Source organism: Brachyhypopomus gauderio, chromosome 19 (genome assembly GCF_052324685.1).
Source record: "Brachyhypopomus gauderio isolate BG-103 chromosome 19, BGAUD_0.2, whole genome shotgun sequence".
NCBI lineage: Eukaryota > Metazoa > Chordata > Actinopteri > Gymnotiformes > Hypopomidae > Brachyhypopomus > Brachyhypopomus gauderio.
Window position 1 is genome coordinate 15423558 of NC_135229.1, and position 24906 is coordinate 15448463.

At 47.9% G+C, this 24906-nt stretch overlaps 1 protein-coding gene across 3 annotated transcripts; it reads right to left on the reverse strand.

Annotated features, from left to right (window-relative positions):
- Positions 1-1587: 1587 nt before the first annotated feature.
- On the reverse strand, positions 1588-24630 carry fbxl4 (F-box and leucine-rich repeat protein 4). 3 transcript variants are annotated; one of them, XM_076982100.1, is made up of 8 exons: positions 24507-24630; positions 23350-23952; positions 16481-16811; positions 13172-13416; positions 5115-5328; positions 3568-3639; positions 3072-3378; positions 1588-2874 (listed from the first exon to the last, which is right to left on the reverse strand). In XM_076982100.1, exons 2-8 carry the CDS (start codon positions 23853-23855, stop codon positions 2711-2713), a joined length of 1839 nt encoding a protein of 612 aa, XP_076838215.1. In that variant the 5' UTR covers positions 23856-23952; positions 24507-24630; the 3' UTR covers positions 1588-2710. The 3 variants fall into 3 exon arrangements, with proteins under 3 accessions (XP_076838215.1, XP_076838214.1, XP_076838217.1); XM_076982099.1 differs by having other exon boundaries at positions 3072-3384; XM_076982102.1 differs by having other exon boundaries at positions 3072-3384; positions 23350-23793; positions 24507-24619.
- Positions 24631-24906: the final 276 nt, after the last annotated feature.

Genomic DNA, 24906 nt, shown 5'->3' on the forward strand with positions numbered 1-24906 from the left:
GCCATTTGTGAAAAATGTCTAGTGTAAGAAGGTCATTTAACCTGCTGAAGGAGACCACTGGCATTAGGGAATAGAATTATCATATTCCCTATTATTAGGGTTATTCTTGGCCTACAAGGATATATGTAAAAGTAACATTGAGATGAATACCAGGGACCGACGTCCAGCACATTGGAACATCACTCAACCTCTGGAGTGCTTGTGTCCTGGTGTCTTCTCTAACATGCACTCATGTGATGTTAATGAAGATGTGATGTATCAGACCAGGACACCGTTCCCACTGCTCCATGGTCCAGCACCTGCTCCTGCCCTTTGTAGGCGCTTTAGGCTGGGGTCAGGGGTCAGGATGAGAACTTTGACTGGTCTGTAGCTACACAGCCCAGTTTGCAGCAAGATGTAATGCCCTGTGGATTCTGATGTTTCTATCACAGCCAGCATTACCCATATGCTCTTTGAGAAGCTTGCGTGCTCATGACACTGTGGCCGAACCACCAGTTATCCTCCCTTGGACCATGTGTTATAGGTACTATCCACTGCATACTGGGGACACCCAGCAAACCTTCTGTTTTAGAGACAGTGCTCTGAGCCCATTGTCAATAATCACAATTTTGGCTCTGGTCAGACTTGCTTAGATCCTTATGTGAAATGAAATGTGCCATATTTTGTCAATTGTGATTTTTACACCCCAATCGAAATTTGTCCTCCGCTTTTAACCCATCTGTGCAGTCAGAACACACAAACACACACACTAGTGATTACTAGGGGGCTGTGGATCACACGTGCCCAGAGCGGTGGGCAGCCCTAGCCCGGCGCCCGGGGAGCAGTTGGGGTTAGGTGCCTTGCTCAAGGGCACCTCAGTCTTATGCTTCCTACACATCAACTTCAACAACTGGCTGTTCACCCATTGCCTAACGTGTCCCATCTATTGACAGGTGCCATGATAACGATATAATCAATGCTATTCATGAAATTATAACGATCATTTTGTTTGGTAGGAAGTAACATTTCATCTTCTTTGAGAAGGCTTTGCTTCGTCCAACTTTAAGGGTTTGCTTCCAGAATCACCCAAAGAACGTTTATACTTCCAGGATTTCCAAATTATCCTATATGCAGTTTCGTTGTTATAAAATCTGGCTGCCATATTCATTTTGACACTGACCAGCTGGTGCTTTTTAAAATGGATATCAACTAGTATACAAGCTACATTTAATGGCACTCATTTACAGTTTATAACAGATGTATTAAGATTAGATCAGCACAGCAAAACTAAACAAGCTGCTACACCAGCGCTCTGCTGGCTTTACGTACGGCAGACGCAGAGGAAGACGAGCTGCTAACGGCTTCCTGAAACAGAACGGGCCACAATCCCAACCTGCTTCTCCCCACAGCCCCCAACCCCACGCACAACCTGAAATTAGTAGCTATTACATTCAAATAAATGCCATGCAGTTAAGGTCAGCAAATATGGCTGATGCAATTGCATATATGCACCTTGGAGAATAAAATACTCTGGAGAATAAAATACTAGATCTTCAGTGCTTACTGCAGTGTTGTGAATATAATGTAGAGTAAAAGTCGACCACCATGTCCATCCAGAAATTACCGTTTTCTCTTTATTGAGCCTAATTCAGTCTCATTACAGATCACACCCATCCTGAACATGGCACCAATTCAATAGCATTTACAAAAATGAATAAAATAAATTATGTTTTACAAATTTCAAATATAAATAAATTTTTTGACAAAAAAAATCATTCAATACTTTTTAAATCTTCCTTTATGGCAGGAGGGTCAGTTAATGAGTGTGAGAGTTTGAGGCTCTTCAAATTAAAAATAACTGATCAGATCACGTGCGTTGATTTGTCAAAATTCAGACTCAAGTAAAATCTTTCCCCACCAAAACAACAGAAAACCACAAACATCCAGCAGGCCACATGACTGAGTGAACAGTGCACCGATTACAACGAGCAGTAAACAAAGAGCTTTGGTGTCGAACAGAACACTATTCACTATGACACACACGCATGCACACACGTACGTACACACACACACACACACACACACACACACACACACACACACACACACACAACACCAAACACTCAGTCAATATAATAATATAATATAAGGCACCAGTATACAGCATCTAGCAGTCAGCACATCACTTCTTTACCCACTTCTTTACCCCCTTCTTTACGGTTCTCATGAATGCACCACAAGATTATTGAGATGTGAACCTTTGCTCACATAAAACATCTGGGATTTAGGCCTACAGGCTGAAGTTAAAATACAACCCTTATAATTTAGATGTGTAATAAATAATCAAATGTGGTAAGACAAAGTTTCAGTCATCATTGCACAATCAACACTATCAGTACAACACTAGCAGTACTGTACAGTAGTGTGTGAACACCCACCCCTGCAAAAGAAAAACAGCTTCGCAAATACTGTATATAAACAGATTATTTAGTTCTCTTCTTCACTGAAAGGGCGTTTAGATTAATTTGCAAAACTAAAAATCAAAATAAAACCCTGAGATTAAGATCCGTTTGCTGAGGTCAGAGGTGAAGAAAACTGACACATGTGGCCCAATCAGCTCAGCAGCAGTGGGAGGACCTCAGTCACCCAGCCATGCCCAGAGTGGCCAGACAGCACCAGGAGACCCTGTGGGCGGGGCGTGGGTGGGGCATAGGGCGTGGTTGTTGCTGGGTCACTGGGTGAAGCTCTTCTTAATGGAGACGGCAGGGTAGAGGCTGGTGAGCTCCTGCACGGTGCGCGTGTCGATCTGGGAGCAGAAGGAGACGTCTAGCAGACGCAGACGCAGACACGACTGCAAGAGTCTGCGCAGGGCAGACGGACTCACCATCCGAGTGCCTGCAGGACAAACAAACACAGCATGGGCAACACACACACTCCAACGCCACACACACACACACACACACACACACACACACACACACACACACACACACACACACACACTCCATATATATATGTGTGTGTGTGTGTGTGTGTGTGTGTGTGTGTGTGTGTGTGTGTGTGTGTGTGTGTGTGTGTGTGTCTCCCCTCACCCAGAATGTCCAGGTGCTCCAGGACGGGGCAGCAGGTGGCCAGCTGCTCCAGGTCGGCGTCACACACGGTGCGGTTGGCGGTGAGGAAGAGTTTGCGCAGGCGTGGGAGTGTGCGGGCCAGGCGCTGGAAGCAGCCCGTGCTGCTGTGGAGGCTGGAGCACCAGCCCAGGTCCAGTTCCTCCAGGAGGGAGCAGCCGGCCGCCAGCTCCCCCACGCCTCGCTCGCTCACGCTGCGACAGCGCCACAAGTCCAGCGCCCGCAGGGCCCGGCACCGCTGGCTCAGCACACTCAGAACCACGTCACAGTCCTGCAGCTGCACAACAGCGCCCCCGTCAGGACACGGGCTGCATAACTCCACACAGGAGCTAGAACACTGTAAACTGGGCTCTCCAAACGCTTATCGAGATTTTAGACATGTCATGGATCAGTATGACACTGCAGACTGTGTGTGTGTGTGTGTGTGTGTGTGTGTGTGTGTGTGTGTCTGATGACTCACCATCACACAGCTGCCCAGGTTAAGGTGTCTCAGCTCAGTACAGGACATCAGGATACTCAGCATGGCTGTTTGCTACACACACACACACGCCCACGCACACAGGCTGAAATCATGTTGTTACAATTCAATGATCAAAGTAAAATACATATATACTAAATAATAAACAAAATAAATACATAAATAATGAACGTGACAACAGTGTCAATGAGGCCACACCCATCAAATGAATAAACATGAATAAAGGCCACACTCACAATACATGATCAAAGAAGACCACACCCTCCTACACACCACACACTCCTACACACCGCACACTCCTACACACCGCATACTCCTACACACCGCACACTCCTACACACACCACACTCCTACACACACCACACACTCCTACACACACCACACACTCCTACACACACCACACCCCTACACACCACACACTCCTACACACACCACACTCCTACACACACCACACTCCTACACACACCACACTCCTACACACACCACACACTCCTACACACACCACACTCCTACACACACCACACTCCTACACACCACACCCTCCTACACACCACACCCTCCTACACACCACACACTCCTACACACACCACAGTGCCACATTTACACCTCCCCACACATGGAGATAATAAAACTATTATATGACCTCACGTCTGGCAAGCCTGCATAACACATTAAGAACAGCATGGTTTTCAATTTCAGACAAAAATGTCTTCATTTTGACCAAACCAGCTGAATCATTGCAATCTGTAAGACATAAAAACACAGAGAATACATCTATTGTTCTCAGGCACCGGTAGTGTGTGTGTGTGTGTGTGTGTGTGTGTGTGTGTGTGTGTGTGTGTGTGTGTGTGTGTGTGTGTACATGAGAAAGAGGATTCCTGACTGTATCCTGCTTACTTTACTCATGGTGAGGAAGAGAAGCATGTTAATTATGTTAGTGACAGCCTAATAGCAGAAGAGAGCAGGGACAAGAGAACAGATGCATCTTACAGTGTGTGTGTGTGTGTGTGTGTGTGTGTGTGTGTGTGTGTGTGTTTGTGTGTGTGTGTGTGTTAGTAAACAGTTTCAGTCCCTGTACTGAAACAGTGTGCCCAGGAGGAGAGAGTGAAACCCTAGCCAGGACTCACTCTCAGACACGCCACTGCGGTTGGGTCTGTGCTGGTGTCTGCGCTGGTGTCTGCTTTCCTGCGGTTGGTGTCTGTGTTATTAGGGTCAGGGGATCTGTCAGCTAGAGCCGGTGAGAGCAGCCGTGTAGCGTGTTGTAGCGTGTAGTAGCGTGTAGTAGGGTTGTTAGGGGCCTACAGCAAAATGGCTTCAAGACCATGAAATGAGTTACATGTACAGTAAACACAAGTATTAAAACTGGAGGTCATTTAACCATCATGGTCATGCCACCTACACGTCTCCTAACGTGAGGATGCACCCAAAGGCCCCAGCTGGGGGCCCCGTGCCCTGCTGAACGCCCCAGCTGGGGGCCCCGTGCCCTGCTGAACGCCCCAGCTGGGGGCCCCGTGCCCTGCTGAGCTCACCTCTATCTTGGTGCGGTACAGCACCAACCGGCGGAGGTGCGTGAGCTTGGCGATGTGGTTGAATGCCTGTGGGTGAAGGCGGTCACACGAAGCCAGATCCAGCTCTCGTAGGCCCACACACGTCTGAGCTACAACCTCCAGACACGCCTCATTCAGGAAGTGGCAGCAGGAGACCTCCAGACACACCAGGCTAGAGCCACACGCCCTGATGAAGCTGAGAGAGAGACACACGCCCTGATGAAGCTGAGAGAGAGAGACACGCCCTGATGAAGCTGAGAGAGAGACACACGCCCTGATGAAGCTGAGAGAGAGACACACGCCCTGATGAAGCTGAGAGAGACACACGCCCTGATGAAGCTGAGAGAGAGACACACGCCCTGATGAAGCTGAGAGAGAGACACACGCCCTGATGAAGCTAAGAGAGGAGAGCCACACGCCCTGATGAAGCTGAGAGAGACACACGCCCTGATGAAGCTGAGAGAGAGACACACGCCCTGATGAAGCTGAGAGAGACACACGCCCTGATGAAGCTAAGAGAAGAGAGCCACACGCCCTGATGAAGCTGAGAGAGAGCCACACGCCCTGATGAAGCTGAGAGAGAGACACACGCCCTGATGAAGCTGAGAGAGAGAGACACACCCTGATGAAGCTGAGAGAGAGAGACACGCCCTGATGAAGCTGAGAGAGAGACACACGCCCTGATGAAGCTGAGAGAGAGACACACGCCCTGATGAAGCTGAGAGAGAGACACACGCCCTGATGAAGCTGAGAGAGAGACACACGCCCTGATGAAGCTGAGAGAGACACACGCCCTGATGAAGCTGAAAGAGAGACACACGCCCTGATGAAGCTAAGAGAGGAGAGCCACACGCCCTGATGAAGCTGAGAGAGAGACACACGCCCTGATGAAGCTGAGAGAGAGACACACGCCCTGATGAAGCTGAGAGAGAGACACACGCCCTGATGAAGCTGAGAGAGAGACACACGCCCTGATGAAGCTGAGAGAGAGACACATGCCCTGATGAAGCTGAGAGAGAGACACACGCCCTGATGAAGCTGAGAGAGAGACACACGCCCTGATGAAGCTAAGAGAGGAGAGACACACGCCCTGATGAAGCTGAGAGAGAGACACACGCCCTGATGAAGCTAAGAGAGGAGAGACACACGCCCTGATGAAGCTGAGAGAGGAGAGACACACGTCCTGATGAAGCTGAGAGAGGAGAGACACACGTCCTGATGAAACTGACAGAGAGAGACACACGCCCTGATGAAGCTGAGAGAGAGACACACGCCCTGATGAAGCTGAGAGAGGAGAGACATGCCCTGATGAAACTGAGAGGAGAGACACGCCCTGATGAAGCTGACAGAGACACACGCCTGATGAAACTGAGAGAGGAGAGACACGCCCTGATGAAGCTGAGAGAGGAGAGATACACGCTCTGATGAAGCTGAGAGAGAGACACACGTCCTGATGAAGCTGAAAGAGAGAGACACGTCCTGATGAAACTGAGAGAGGAGAGACATGCCCTGATGAAACTGACAGAGGAGAGAGAAACGCCCTGATGAAGCTGAGAGAGAGACATACGCTCTGATGAAACTGAGAGAGACACGCCTTGATGAAGCTGAGAGAGACACACGCCCTGATGAAGCTGAGAGACACACGTCCTGATGAAACTGACAGAGAGAGACACACGTCCTGATGAAGCTGACAGAGAGAGACACACGCCCTGATGAAGCTGAGAGAGGAGAGACACGCCCTGATGAAGCTGAGAGAGACACACGTCCTGATGAAACTGACAGAGACACACGTCCTGATGAAGCAAACAGAGGAGAGACACACGTCCTGATGAAGCTGACAGAGGAGGGACACACGTCCTGATGAAGCTGAGAGGAGAGACACACGTCCTGATGAAGCTGAGAGGAGAGACACACGTCCTGAAGAAGCTGAGAGGAGAGACACACGCTCTGATGAAGCTGAGAGGAGAGACACACGCTCTGATGAAGCTGAGAGAGAGACACACGCCCTGATGAAGCTGAGAGAGAGAGACACACGCCCTGATGAAGCTGAGAGAGAGACACACGCCCTGATGAAGCTGAGAGAGAGACACACGCCCTGATGAAGCTGAGAGAGAGACACACGCCCTGATGAAGCTGAGAGAGAGACACACGCCCTGATGAAGCTAAGAGAGGAGAGCCACACGCCCTGATGAAGCTGAGAGAGAGACACACGCCCTGATGAAGCTGAGAGAGAGACACACGCCCTGATGAAGCTGAGAGAGAGACACACGCCCTGATGAAGCTAAGAGAGGAGAGCCACACGCCCTGATGAAGCTGAGAGAGAGCCACACGCCCTGATGAAGCTGAGAGAGAGACACACGCCCTGATGAAGCTGAGAGAGAGACACACGCCCTGATGAAGCTGAGAGAGAGACACACGCCCTGATGAAGCTGAGAGAGAGACACACGCCCTGATGAAGCTGAGAGACACACACCCTGATGAAGCTGAGAGAGAGACACACGCCCTGATGAAGCTGGGAGAGAGACACACGCCCTGATGAAGCTGAGAGAGAGACACACGCCCTGATGAAGCTAAGAGAGGAGAGCCACACGCCCTGATGAAGCTGAGAGAGAGACACACGCCCTGATGAAGCTGAGAGAGAGACACACGCCCTGATGAAGCTGAGAGAGAGACACACGCCCTGATGAAGCTGAGAGAGAGACACACGCCCTGATGAAGCTGAGAGAGAGACACATGCCCTGATGAAGCTGAGAGAGAGACACACGCCCTGATGAAGCTGAGAGAGAGACACACGCCCTGATGAAGCTAAGAGAGGAGAGACACACGCCCTGATGAAGCTGAGAGAGAGACACACGCCCTGATGAAGCTGAGAGAGGAGAGACACACGCCCTGATGAAGCTGAGAGAGGAGAGACACACGTCCTGATGAAGCTGAGAGAGGAGAGACACACGTCCTGATGAAACTGACAGAGAGAGACACACGCCCTGATGAAGCTGAGAGAGAGACACACGCCCTGATGAAGCTAAGAGAGGAGAGCCACACGCCCTGATGAAGCTGAGAGAGAGACACACGCCCTGATGAAGCTGAGAGAGAGACACACGCCCTGATGAAGCTGAGAGAGAGACACACGCCCTGATGAAGCTGAGAGAGACACACGCCCTGATGAAGCTGAGAGAGAGACACATGCCCTGATGAAGCTGAGAGAGAGACACACGCCCTGATGAAGCTGAGAGAGAGACACACGCCCTGATGAAGCTAAGAGAGGAGAGACACACGCCCTGATGAAGCTGAGAGAGAGACACACGCCCTGATGAAGCTGAGAGAGGAGAGACACACGCCCTGATGAAGCTGAGAGAGGAGAGACACACGTCCTGATGAAGCTGAGAGAGGAGAGACACACGTCCTGATGAAACTGACAGAGAGAGACACACGCCCTGATGAAGCTGAGAGAGAGACACACGCCCTGATGAAGCTAAGAGAGGAGAGACATGCCCTGATGAAACTGAGAGGAGAGACACGCCCTGATGAAGCTGACAGAGACACACGCCTGATGAAACTGAGAGAGGAGAGACACGCCCTGATGAAGCTGAGAGAGGAGAGATACACGCTCTGATGAAGCTGAGAGAGAGACACACGTCCTGATGAAGCTGAAAGAGAGACACGTCCTGATGAAACTGAGAGAGGAGTGACATGCCCTGATGAAACTGACAGAGGAGAGAGAAACGCCCTGATGAAGCTGAGAGAGAGACATACGCTCTGATGAAACTGAGAGAGACACGCCTTGATGAAGCTGAGAGAGACACACGCCCTGATGAAGCTGAGAGACACACGTCCTGATGAAACTGACAGAGAGAGACACACGTCCTGATGAAGCTGACAGAGAGAGACACACGCCCTGATGAAGCTGAGAGAGGAGAGACACGCCCTGATGAAGCTGAGAGAGACACATGTCCTGATGAAACTGACAGAGACACACGTCCTGATGAAGCAAACAGAGGAGAGACACACGTCCTGATGAAGCTGACAGAGGAGGGACACACGTCCTGATGAAGCTGAGAGAGAGACACACGCCCTGATGAAGCTGAGAGAGAGACACACGCCCTGATGAAGCTGAGAGAGAGACACACGCCCTGATGAAGCTAAGAGAGGAGAGACACACGCCCTGATGAAGCTGAGAGAGAGACACACGCCCTGATGAAGCTGAGAGAGGAGAGACACACGCCCTGATGAAGCTGAGAGAGAGACACACGCCCTGATGAAGCTGAGAGAGGAGAGACACACGCCCTGATGAAGCTGAGAGAGGAGAGACACACGTCCTGATGAAGCTGAGAGAGACACATGTCCTGATGAAACTGACAGAGACACACGTCCTGATGAAGCAAACAGAGGAGAGACACACGTCCTGATGAAGCTGACAGAGGAGGGACACACGTCCTGATGAAGCTGAGAGAGAGACACACGCCCTGATGAAGCTGAGAGAGAGACACACGCCCTGATGAAGCTGAGAGAGAGACACACGCCCTGATGAAGCTAAGAGAGGAGAGACACACGCCCTGATGAAGCTGAGAGAGAGACACACGCCCTGATGAAGCTGAGAGAGGAGAGACACACGCCCTGATGAAGCTGAGAGAGGAGAGACACACGTCCTGATGAAGCTGAGAGAGGAGAGACACACGTCCTGATGAAACTGACAGAGAGAGACACACGCCCTGATGAAGCTGAGAGAGAGACACACGCCCTGATGAAGCTGAGAGAGGAGAGACATGCCCTGATGAAACTGAGAGGAGAGACACGCCCTGATGAAGCTGACAGAGACACACGCCTGATGAAACTGAGAGAGGAGAGACACCCCCTGATGAAGCTGAGAGAGGAGAGATACACGCTCTGATGAAGCTGAGAGAGAGACACACGTCCTGATGAAGCTGAAAGAGAGAGACACGTCCTGATGAAACTGAGAGAGGAGAGACATGCCCTGATGAAACTGACAGAGGAGAGAGAAACGCCCTGATGAAGCTGAGAGAGAGACATACGCTCTGATGAAACTGAGAGAGACACGCCTTGATGAAGCTGAGAGAGACACACGCCCTGATGAAGCTGAGAGACACACGTCCTGATGAAACTGACAGAGAGAGACACACGTCCTGATGAAGCTGACAGAGAGAGACACACGCCCTGATGAAGCTGAGAGAGGAGAGACACGCCCTGATGAAGCTGAGAGAGACACACGTCCTGATGAAACTGACAGAGACACACGTCCTGATGAAGCAAACAGAGGAGAGACACACGTCCTGATGAAGCTGACAGAGGAGGGACACACGTCCTGATGAAGCTGAGAGGAGAGACACACGTCCTGATGAAGCTGAGAGGAGAGACACACGTCCTGAAGAAGCTGAGAGGAGAGACACACGCTCTGATGAAGCTGAGAGGAGAGACACACGCTCTGATGAAGCTGAGAGAGAGACACACGCCCTGATGAAGCTGAGAGAGAGAGACACGCCCTGATGAAGCTGAGAGAGAGACACACGCCCTGATGAAGCTGAGAGAGACACACGCCCTGATGAAGCTGAGAGAGAGACACACGCCCTGATGAAGCTGAGAGAGAGACACACGCCCTGATGAAGCTGAGAGAGACACACGCCCTGATGAAGCTGAGAGAGAGACACACGCCCTGATGAAGCTAAGAGAGGAGAGCCACACGCCCTGATGAAGCTGAGAGAGAGACACACGCCCTGATGAAGCTGAGAGAGAGACACACGCCCTGATGAAGCTGAGAGAGACACACGCCCTGATGAAGCTGAGAGAGAGACACACGCCCTGATGAAGCTGAGAGAGAGACACATGCCCTGATGAAGCTGAGAGAGAGACACACGCCCTGATGAAGCTGAGAGAGAGACACACGCCCTGATGAAGCTGAGAGAGAGACACACGCCCTGATGAAGCTAAGAGAGGAGAGACACACACCCTGATGAAGCTGAGAGAGAGACACACGCCCTGATGAAGCTGAGAGAGGAGAGACACACGCCCTGATGAAGCTGAGAGAGGAGAGACACACGTCCTGATGAAGCTGAGAGAGGAGAGACACACGTCCTGATGAAACTGACAGAGAGAGACACACGCCCTGATGAAGCTGAGAGAGAGACACACGCCCTGATGAAGCTGAGAGAGGAGAGACATGCCCTGATGAAACTGAGAGGAGAGACACGCCCTGATGAAGCTGACAGAGACACACGCCTGATGAAACTGAGAGAGGAGAGACACGCCCTGATGAAGCTGAGAGAGGAGAGATACACGCTCTGATGAAGCTGAGAGAGAGACACACGTCCTGATGAAGCTGAAAGAGAGACACGTCCTGATGAAACTGAGAGAGGAGAGACATGCCCTGATGAAACTGACAGAGGAGAGAGAAACGCCCTGATGAAGCTGAGAGAGACACACGCCCTGATGAAGCTGAGAGACACACGTCCTGATGAAACTGACAGAGAGAGACACACGTCCTGATGAAGCTGACAGAGAGAGACACACGCCCTGATGAAGCAAACAGAGGAGAGACACACGTCCTGATGAAGCTGACAGAGGAGGGACACACGTCCTGATAAAGCTGAGAGGAGAGACACACGTCCTGATGAAGCTGAGAGGAGAGACACACGTCCTGAAGAAGCTGAGAGGAGAGACACACGCTCTGATGAAGCTGAGAGGAGAGACACACGCCCTGATGAAGCTGAGAGGAGAGACACGCCCTGATGAAGCTGACAGAGGAGAGACACACGCTCTGATGAAGCTGAGAGAGAGACACACGTCCTGATGAAGCTGACAGAGGAGAGACACACGTCCTGATGAAGCTGATAGAGGAGAGACACACATCCTGATGAAGCTGAGAGGAGAGACACATCCTGATGAAGCTGACAGAGTAGAGACACACGTCCTGATGAAGCTGACAGAGGAGAGACACATTCTGATGAAGCTAACAGAGGAGAGACACACATCCTGATGAAGCTAACAGAGGAGAGACACACATCCTGATGAAGCTAACAGAGGAGAGACACACGTCCTGATGAAGCTGACAGAGGAGAGACACACATCCTAATGAAGCTAACAGAGGAGAGACACACGTCCTGATGAAGCTGACAGAGGAGAGACACACGTCCTGATGAAGCTGACAGAGGAGAGACACACATCCTAATGAAGCTAACAGAGGAGAGACACACGTCCTGATGAAGCTGACAGAGGAGAGACACACGCCCTGATGAAGCTGAGAGGAGAGACACGCCCTGATGAAGCTGACAGAGGAGAGACACACGCTCTGATGAAGCTGAGAGAGAGACACACGTCCTGATGAAGCTGACAGAGGAGAGACACACGTCCTGATGAAGCTGACAGAGGAGAGACACACGTCCTGATGAAGCTGACAGAGGAGAGACACACGTCCTGATGAAGCTGACAGAGGAGAGACACACATCCTGATGAAGCTGAGAGGAGAGACACGTCCTGATGAAGCTGACAGAGTAGAGACACACGTCCTGATGAAGCTGACAGAGGAGAGACACACATTCTGATGAAGCTAACAGAGGAGAGACACACATCCTGATGAAGCTAACAGAGGAGAGACACACATCCTGATGAAGCTAACAGAGGAGAGACACACGTCCTGATGAAGCTGACAGAGGAGAGACACACATCCTAATGAAGCTAACAGAGGAGAGACACACGTCCTGATGAAGCTGACAGAGGAGAGACACACGTCCTGATGAAGCTGACAGAGGAGAGACACACGTCCTGATGAAGCTGAGAGAGGGGACTGCTGGGAGTCTAGTACTCCAGCAACACTAATGCAGGCACATACCGTTTACACTCAAACACACTCAATCGACTCAGCAGTGGCCTCAAGAGGACATTTTCTAAACTGATGTAAAATGACAAGCTTTCTTACTGTTAATGAAACCCACCCTAGTTAGCTAATGAAGGTTCTGGACAGGGCGGTGGGCTTCTGGGAGCCATCGGTGTGTGTGATCCCGGACCCCGGGAGTGGGCCCAGCTCTCACCTGCAGAAGCCCGTGGCGGTGATGGCCCCTCGGTTGCCCGTCCAGGACATGTTGAGTCTCTGCAGGAGGGCGCATCGGGGCTGCAGGTGGTCCAGTGCGGCCTCGCCCAGCCGGGTCCAGTAGGGCTGCAGACTGAGCTGCACGTACTGCAGAGGGTCGTAGCAGTGCTGCCGAAATAACTTACACGCTTGAGCCAGACGGCACAACTCCGGCACCGCCAGGTGACTGATAATCAGCTGGATGAGCTGGGGAAGGAGGGAGAGAAAGAGAGAGGGAGAGAGGGAGAGAGAGAGATGGAGAGAGGGAGAGAGAGAAAGAGAGGGAGCGAGAGACAGAGAGAAGAGAAAGAGAGAGACAGAGAGAGAAGAGAAAGAGAATTAAGAGAGGATGATGGGAAGAGTGTAAGTACACACACTATTCATACAGTCAGGAATATTTGGCTTTCGGGTGAAATTTCAGGATGAACCCAAAATGCTGCACTGAAACTTCTACAAGTGAACTTAATGTGACCCTCTCTAAACTTGTGAACGCACATGTTCAACTGTTCAGTGTTTCTGTACTTTTTGCACATTTTGTTGTTCTCTAACAAGCTTAACGGTAAAATTCACAATAGGTGTTTGATCCATGAATCAGCCAAAACATGTACTGGTTCAGTTAGAATTTAGAATTAGTATTAGAATTAGAATTAGAATTAGTATTACAATTAGTATTAGTATTAGAATTAGTATTAGAATTAGTATTAGTATTAGTATTAGAATTAGTATTAGAATTAGTATTAGTATTAGAATTAGTATTAGTATTTAAATCATGCTGTTCACATTTCAGAAGACAATACCCAACAACTGATCAACGGCACCTGCCACTGCGAGGCTTCAAGGAGGACGATGAAGTGTCACCCAAGTGTCACTTCAGACCGTTCAAACCCGTTTATGTCAGAGTGGTCCGCAAGCCAGATGACATACAAGGGCACCTGACCACCCACAAGGCATGGGCTCCATGTTCATCAAGGGCCAGGGAGCATTTACACAGGGTGATGGACCAGTGGCCTCAGTGCTGATCACTGATGAAAACCGATTCACAATGAGCAGAAATTATGATGATGACGATGATGGTCACCAACGATGCTGGAGTCATTAAGGGGAGTGATATGTCACCAGACAAGCCTTTGGTGGTGGTGGTGGTACAGTGTGGGCAGGTGTGTCTAGTCAATACAGAAGTGCCCTACACTTTGTGACAAGCCCATATTACTTGAATAACATCATAAATCCAGTCATTGTGCCTCTGCATGAACAACACAGGCCTAATTTCATCTTCATGGACAATAATACTCCAGCTCATCAAGGTCACATCATTAGAGAACAGCTGCTGGAGACTGGGGTTCCTCAAACACAGTGACCTCCACATTAGGGAACAGCTGCTGGAGACTGGGGTTCCTCAAACACAGTGACCTCCACATTAGGGAACAGCTGCTGGAGACTGGGGTTCCTCAAACACAGTGACCTCCACATTAGGGAACAGCTGCTGGAGACTGGGGTTCCTCAAACACAGTGACCTCCACATTAGGGAACAGCTGCTGGAGACTGGGGTTCCTCAAACACAGTGACCTCCACATTAGGGAACAGCTGCTGGAGACTGGGGTTCCTCAAACACAGTGGCCTCCACATTAGGGAACAGCTGCTGGAGACTGGGGTTCCTCAAACACAGTGGCCTCCACATTAGGGAACAGCTGCTGGAGACTGGGGTTCCTCAAACACAGTGACCTCCACATTAGAGAACAGCTGCTGGAGACTGGGGTTCCTCAAACGCAGTGATCTCCACATTAGGGAACAGCTGCTGGAGACTGGGGTTCCTCAAACGCAGTGATCTCCACATTAGGGAACAGCTGCTGGAGACTGGGGTTCCTCAAACACAGTGGCCTCCACATTAGGGAACAGCTGCTGGAGACTGGGGTTCCTCAAACGTAATGACTTTCTCCACACCTGAATCCCATAGAAAACCTGCAGGATCTGCTGAGTCACTGTGTAGAGGCTCGTAACTCTGAACCCCAGAACCTCAATGACCCGAGGGCCCTTCAAGAAGAGTGAGACGCCATGACTCAGAAGACGGACCTGTTGGTCCAAGGCAGCGATGTGGACCACGACACACTCCAGTTTAACTACTGTGATCCTTTTCCCTACTGGGGGACAGCAAGCCAAGAGGGGAACAGAACCTCTCCTCTACTGACCCTGTAAACCAGACAATAACACTAAACCACCAGAGCATGTTATGAGAACCTGGAGGATGTTGGGAAGAACATACTGCAGAACCTGCTGCTGCTCTGTGTACGTTCTGTACACGTGTGTGTGTGTTCACTCTCAGAATGAGCACAAGTGTATGTTAAACTGGGTATCAGCTTGCAGATAATGTCTGCATGCCGTATCAGAACCACACGCTCAGACAGTGACGTGTTGATGGAGCAGTGGTTTGGCAGGGAGATCTGAGCCACGCTCGCTCAACACATCACACTGGCATTTCTAAAATACTCTCTCCGAAAATAACATGCTAATGATGTAAATATGAGTAAACACGGCGGGTGAGGGATGATGGTGGAGCCCTGAGGTGAGGGGCCCACTCCCCTGCCCAGGTCATCTTGGCCTCCAGGTCTTTAGTTGTGAGCGTCTGAATCTGTACACCACTCTAGAACTGGATGAGCAGGTGTCCATAATGTGTGTATCATGTGTTTATTATTACAGTACAGCCTTTAGTCATATTGACTGTGCAGACGGCTGCAGAATCAAAAGTTCTTACAGGATGTGGTGAACATCCTGAGACCTCAGATACGAGTGATGATTTGACGAATCCTGAAAGATCTGCTATTAAAAAAATGACATATGTCATATATGGGTTTTATGTGGGTGTGTATATGTAAATGCCCAGAAACCGAAGGCACATGTGTAGTATGTTGACTGCCAAGCAGCTCTGGAACATACTGTTGACTGTAAAACAAATGCCACAGAGTACATGTTTCTAATAAAGAGATCCCATGGCTTTTATATTCATTTGATATGGGGTCTTGTAATGTGGTTAGACTTTGTTATGGGTTTGAATGTGTTACCCCATACTGAGGCCTGTGTGGAAGTTAAAATTAGTCCTCATGGAAACATTAGTGCAAATGTACCTTCGTTCAGTCTACACTGATGTTTATTGAGTATTGGTGCGATCATCTGTATCACTGAGGCTCTGTGGAGGCGACAGACTCCCAGACGCGAGCGTGAGATGTGAGCGTGAGAGGTGAGCGTGAGACGCAAGCGTGAGGTCGCCAGTTCTTACCTCGTACGGCAGCTTGTCAAAGTAGCCGTTGCCCAGACTGTGTCGGGTGGCTGGTCTGCAGCAGAGGGCTCCCGCCTCAGCCAGCTCGTCCTCACTGTCACTCAACTCACTGATGTCTATGACAGGCATCTTGTAGAGAGCCAGCAGGGGGCGCTCCCGCACACCCCGTAGCACCACGGCGTCCAGCTCCGTGTAGTAGTCCAACATGCAGCTGTTCACCTCCAGACGCACCAGGTTGGTGCTGAAGCTGATGGGCCGGATGGTGGGAGAGAACTGACGGGCGTGTGGACTGGGGGCTTTAGTGGGATCACCAGCCCACAACACCTCCCACCTACACACACACACACACACACACACACACACACACACACACACACACACACACACACACACACACACACACACATTAACACATACACACACACACACACACGCATTAACACACATACCATACATTAACACACACACACATTAACACACATACCATACATTAACACACACACATTAACACATACACACACACACACACACACACACACACACACATACACACATTAACACACATACCATACATTAACACACACACACATTAACACATACACACACACACACACATTAACACACATACCATACATTAACACACACAAACACGCACACACACACACATTAACACCTACACACACACACACATACACACATTAACACCTACACACACACACACATTAACACACATACCATACATTAACACACACACACACATTAACACACATACCATACATTAACACACACACACTAACACATACACATTAACACATACACACACACATTAACACATACACACACACACATTAACACATACACCATACATTAACACACATACACACACATTAACACACACACCATACATTAACACACACACATTAACACATACACACACACACACACACCATACATTAACACACACACACATTAACACACACAACATACATTAACACATACACACACACACACACACATTAACACACACACCATACATTAACACACACACACACACATTAACACATACACACACACACCATACATTAACACACACACAAACACACATTACCACATACACACACACCATACATTAACACACACACAAACACACATTACCACATACACATTAACACACACACACACACATTAACACATACACACACACCATACATTAACACACACACATTAACAAACACACACATTAACACACACACACACCATACATTAACACACACACACACACACACATTAACACACATACCATACATTAACACACATTAACACCTACACACACACCATACATTAACACACACACACACACACATCAACACACACACACACACACACACACACATTAACACATACACACACACATTAACACACACACACACACACATTAACACATACACACACACACACCATACATTAACACACATACCCACACACACACACACTAACACATACACACACACACCATACATGAACACACACACACATTAACACATACACACACACACACACACATTAACACATACACACACACACATTAACACACACACCATACATTAACACATACACACACATTAACACATACATACACACACACACACATTAACACACACACCCACACACACATTAACACATACACACACACATACACACACACACACACACACACATACACACATTAACACACATACCATACATTAACACACACACATTAACACATACACACACACACACACATTAACACACATACCATACATTAACACACACAAACACGCACACACACACACATTAACACCTACACACACACACACACATACACACATTAACACCTACACACACACACACACATACACATTAACACACATACCATACATTAACACACACACACACATTAACACACATACCATACATTAACACACACACACTAACACATACACATTAACACATACACACACACATTAACACATACACACACACACATTAACACATACACCATACATTAACACACATACACACACATTAACACACACACCATACATTAACACACACACATTAACACATACACACACACACACCATACATTAACACACACACACATTAACACACACAACATACATTAACACATACACACACACACACACACACACACACATTAACACACACACCATACATTAACACACACACACACATTAACACATACACACACACACACACACACACACATTAACACACACACCATACATTAACACACACACAAACACACATTACCACATACACACACACCATACATTAACACACACACAAACACACATTACCACATACACATTAACACACACACACACATTAACACATACACACACACCATACATTAACACACACACATTAACAAACACACACATTAACACACACACACCATACATTAACACACACACACACACACACACATTAACACACATACCATACATTAACACACATTAACACCTACACACACCATACATTAACACACACACACACACACATCAACACACACACACACACACATTAACACATACACACACACATTAACACACACACACACACATTAACACACACACACACACACCATACATTAACACACATACCCACACACACACACACTAACACATACACACACACCATACATGAACACACACACACATTAACACATACACACACACACACACATTAACACATACACACACACACATTAACACACACACCATACATTAACACATACACACACATTAACACATACATACACACACACACACATTAACACACACCCACACACACACATTAACACATACACACACACATACACACTCACACACATTAACACACACACACACACATTAACACACACACACAATAACACATTAACACACACACACACACACATTAACACACACCATACATTAACACACACACACACACACATTAACACATACACACATCCATACATTAACACACACACATTAACACACACACACACACACACACACATTAACACACATTAACACACACACACACCATACATTAACACACACACACACACACACATTAACACATACACACATCCATACATTAACACACACACATTAACACACACACACACACACACATTAACACATACACACACACACACTCACACACATTAACACACACATTAACACACACATACACAATAACACATACACACACACACACATTAGCACATACACACACATTAACACACACACACACACACTAACACACACACACACCATACATTAACACACACACACACATTAACACATACACACATCCATACATTAACACACACACATTAACACACACACATTAACACACACATTAACACATACACACACACACACATACACACTCACTCACATTAACACACACATACACACACACACATTAACACCTACACACACACACACACACATACCATACATTAACACACACACACACATTAACACATACACACACCATACATTAACACACACACGCACACACACACACACACATTAACACACACACACACACACACACATTAACACATACACCATACATTAACACACATACACACACACACATTAACACACACACACACACACATTAACACGCACACCATACATTAACACACACACACACACACATTAACACACACACATTAACACATACACACACACACATTAACACATACACACACACACACACATTAACACATACACACACACACCATACATTAACACACACACACACACACACACACCATACATTAACACACACACACACACATTAACACACATTAACACATATACACACACACACATTAACACATACACACACACACATTAACACATACACACACACACATTAACACACACACACACACACACACTAACACACACACCATACATTAACACATACACACACACACATTAACACATACACACACACACACCATACATTAACACACACACACACACATTAACACATACACACACACACATTAACACACACACACACACACATTAAGACATACACACAGACACATTAACACACACACCATACATTAACACACACACACACCATACATTAACACACACACACACGCACGCACACGCACGCACACACACGCACAATAACACATACACACACACACACATTAGCACATACACACACATTAACACACACACAGATTAACACATATACACACACACACACATTAACACTCACACCATACACACACACACACACACATTAGCACATACACACACATTAACACACACACACACACAGATTAACACATATATACACACACACACATTAACACTCACACCATACATTAACACATGCACCATACATTAACACACATACACACACACACACATTAACACATACACACACACACATTAACACACACACCATACATTAACACACACACACAGACATTAACACACACACACCATACATTAACATACACACACACCATACATTAACACACACACACACCATACATTAACACACACACACACAACACACACACACACACATTAACACACACACACATTAACACACACACACACACATTAACACATACACACACACATTAACACACACACCATACATTAACACACACACACACACACACACACACATTAACACACACACACATTAACACACACACCAAACATTAACACACACACCAAACATTAACACACACACACACACATTAACACACACATTAACACACATTAACTCATACACACACACACATTAACACACACACACACATTAACTCATACACACACACAAACACATACACACACACACATTAACACACACATATCATCATGTGTACACACAGGCCCGTTGACAGTCTTGCTGAGGCCCGGTACAATTTAATATGTCATTTATTAAATGACATATTTTGGGGCGGTTTGAGTCTAACTGTAAATCGCCCCGACTGCTCTCCTAGACTCTCATGTTAAATGTTTTTTTTCTAAAGTGTAGGCGCTGAAATGCAATGTGGGTTCCAGGAGGTCGTGCCCTTACGTGCTTACGTCAGACGTAATGTATGCTTACGTCATTTGAATTTCCTCTGTAGCAGACAATATAGTATATAATATAGCCACACATCAAAGCTGTTTCTGACAGCTGACTGGTTTATACTTGACGCGCCGCGAGGGTCCGCGCGGCAAAAATGACATAATCGTTGTGGCTCCGCCCGTGTGCGAGGGCCTCGCGCGCTGTCGCATATATGTAATGCTGCAACCCGGAGCCCCGGTGGGCGTGGGTAAAGGGCGGAGCATGTGTCAATCATTTTCGAATGCAGCCAATCATCTTAACAGATCTGCCAATCATCTTAACAGATCTGCCAAAAGAAGTCGGAAACTGCACGGAGAAGCTCTTTAAACAGAAGTATATGCCGCTCTTACACAAAAGTAGCTGAATAAAAACATTAGAAGAGCCGTGACTTTAGACATTTTTAAATCAAAGTTTAAAATACTTCTCACTTATTTTTCTGGAACGGCTTTAATGTTTTTTTTCCTTTATTGCACGCATTGCATCATTTGTACATCATATATATATGTGGCGAGTGTAAATTGTTAGCAGAGGGGAGGTGTAAATGGACACAAATTAAGTATTATATCGCGATCGATCGCCAAGTATAAACGTCTCCGCCGAGCAGAGCGTTGAGGAGCGATTTCGATTGGAGGATCGTGCTCTATTTTTTATTATTAATTTTTTTGCTGATGCTGGTCCCGCGTGTCGCGTGCCAGTGATTATGCCTCGGCGTGCCGACGGTGGCATATAATGGCATATACTTCTGTTTAAAGAGCTTCTCCGTGCAATTTCCACCTTCTTTTGGCAGATCTGTTAAGATGATTGGCTGCAGTAAAAAATGATTGACAGCTAACTCTGGCTGATAATTGGCTTAATAAAAATTGATTGACAACGAAAGTCTAGTATCTGATTGGCTGCATTCGAAAATGATTGACACATGCTCCGCCTTTTACCCACGCCCGCCGGGGCTCCGGCCTGCAGCATTAAAGCCTGGTTTATACTTGACGCGGGTCCGCACGGCGAAAATGACGTAATCGCTGTGGCTCCGCCCGTGCGCGAGGGCGCGGCGCGAGGTCGTGCACCTCTCGAATTTTGTAACTTCGCGCGCGCGAAGGACATAGTCATGTTTGCCGGGTTCATACACCTTTATAAGGTGGAATTAAATCACTTGTACGTCACTTTAAAGGTCCAATTCAATATTTACCAGCACGTTAAACTTAATTAAGTTAAATATTTATACATATACTCGAAATGATTCGCTTTTTCATCACATTATTTAATGGTGGTTTATTTTCAAAACACCCAATCTTAACGTCTTCACGTTCTCTCATGTTTCGTCCTAAAATTACAAAAGGGTCGTATTTGTTAACGTAATACAAGAGAAATATCTTTAACTATCCACCACTGTATTTCCCGCTGTTGGGCGGGTACCAGCCGGCTACGGTCGGTGCTGGATCAAACCATTTTTCAGTGGGAGGCGGGGGTGTATGCACTTAATGGAAAATATGCAGATAGGTAAAAACATATATATTAATAAGAGATTTCAAGATTATAGACTTAAAATTATAGACTTTAAATAAAAAATAAATTGCTGGGCTCTTTGATGGCCCCCCTGGCCCTGGGGCCCGGGACAACAGACCCGGTTGCTATGAGCTCCCATAACAGGCATCCACTCATCAGTGCCCCTCGGTTATGGCAGGTGTAGGCAGGTGTAGGCCTGTGGTGTTCACCTGATGTCCGCAGGCAGGTTTTGAGAGAAGGGGTTGAGTGAACAGGCCAGGATTCGCACGATAGCGCCGGGATGGTAGGTCTCCAGCACCTCCACGGCCGTGGGGTAGACGGGCTCCTCGAAGGCCAGCTCCAGGTAGTCCCGGCTGTGAAAGGAGCGAGGCGTGCGGTGGAAGCGGGCGGGCGCACTGGCGCACGTCTCCCACCAGCGCCCGTAGGTGCGGAACACTGCGGTCTGGGTGAAGTCGCCGGAGCTGGGGTAGACGTTGGGCACGCCGGCCAGGTTCCACATGGTGTAAGACATGCTGTTCTCACTGCCGTAGTGCGAGCTGAAGTCCAGCACCTCCTTGGCGTACTGCTCCACCTCCACGGTGACGGGCAGGGCGGCACGCTGACCCAGTTCTACAGCCCGACGGCTGCCCAGGGCCTCGCCCCGCGACCCACTCCTGCAGCGCCGCCGCAGACAGATATAGTAAAACATGCTGAGAAGGGTTAGCATAGGGAACATAGGTGGTGAGCACTGGCCCCGGGTCAGGCGGCGTCCCCTGGTGTGTGGTGCGGGGGCTCTACACTGCGCTGGCTACAGGCCCAGCCGCATGCATGACCTGCCAGATTATAGAGAAAGAGACATAGAGGGTTAAAACAGCAGGGCTGATGGGGCCGGTGGGGCAGGCGGGCTGCTTATGTGTGCTGCCACATACAGTAATGCCACCCACTGCCTAAAGACAAGCGAACATGTCTGTGTGTACCTGCGCTCAGGTGATCAGCAAACTAATCGCACACAGAGTTGTTTGCTCGATGATCTCGCAAGCTCGCGTGTTTCTGTAGCATAACGCTAGTGTTAGTGTGTTAGTGTTAGGGCTAGGGTTAGTGTGTTAGGGTTAGTGTGTTAGGGCTAGGGTTAGTGTTAGGGGGTTAGTGTTAGGGCTAGGGTGTTAGGGTTAGTGTGTTAGGGTTAGGGTGTTAGTGTTAGGGCTAGGGTGTTAGTGTTAGTGTGTTAGGGCTAGGTGTGTAAACTACATGAACTACATGATTCACTAGTTTAAACACCCGAGTGTCAGTGCGCTGCTATAGGCGCTAGCCGCGTAGCTAACCCAGTCTACCAGCTCGTCCCGCGAGCCTGGCCCAACTCCTCTTTAACAACAACACGACAACTTACAGCGGATCAAACAGCGAGTGTGAACTGGGGAAACGTCCTCCGTACATTTGCACGATAGCGAGATATCTCCTACAACCTCTACTCACTCTCTCTGTTTACGTCGCACATCAACATCCGGTTAACTGGAACGCGCAATGCATGCTGGGCAGTGTAGTTTATACCAATGTTTTAAAAACAGGTCGTTTATTAGACTCCTGTCTTTGCAGTACGTTTTGTTTTCCTTCAATAATAAATCTGCAGGACATTTTAATGTTTCTTTGCATAGGGAAGGCAAGACATCTCAGATTTCCTATAATGTTTCAATCAATCAAAATGTATTTATATAGCGATTTTTACAACAGTTGTTGTCACAAAGCAGCTTTACAAGTGTCTCCTACATCATCCAATTGCACACCCGGAG

Bases quoted from the DNA above. Each gene is read 5' to 3' on its own strand.
- fbxl4 (XM_076982099.1), bottom strand. From the start codon at position 23,855: ATGTTCCCTATGCTAACCCTTCTCAGCATGTTTTACTATATCTGTCTG. The intron at 3,640-5,114 runs GTGAGCTCAGCA...GTGTGTGTGTAG, and splicing joins TGTACCGCACCAAGATAGAG to CAAACAGCCATGCTGAGTAT. The intron at 3,385-3,567 runs GTGAGTCATCAG...GCTGTTGTGCAG, and splicing joins ACCTGGGCAGCTGTGTGATG to CTGCAGGACTGTGACGTGGT.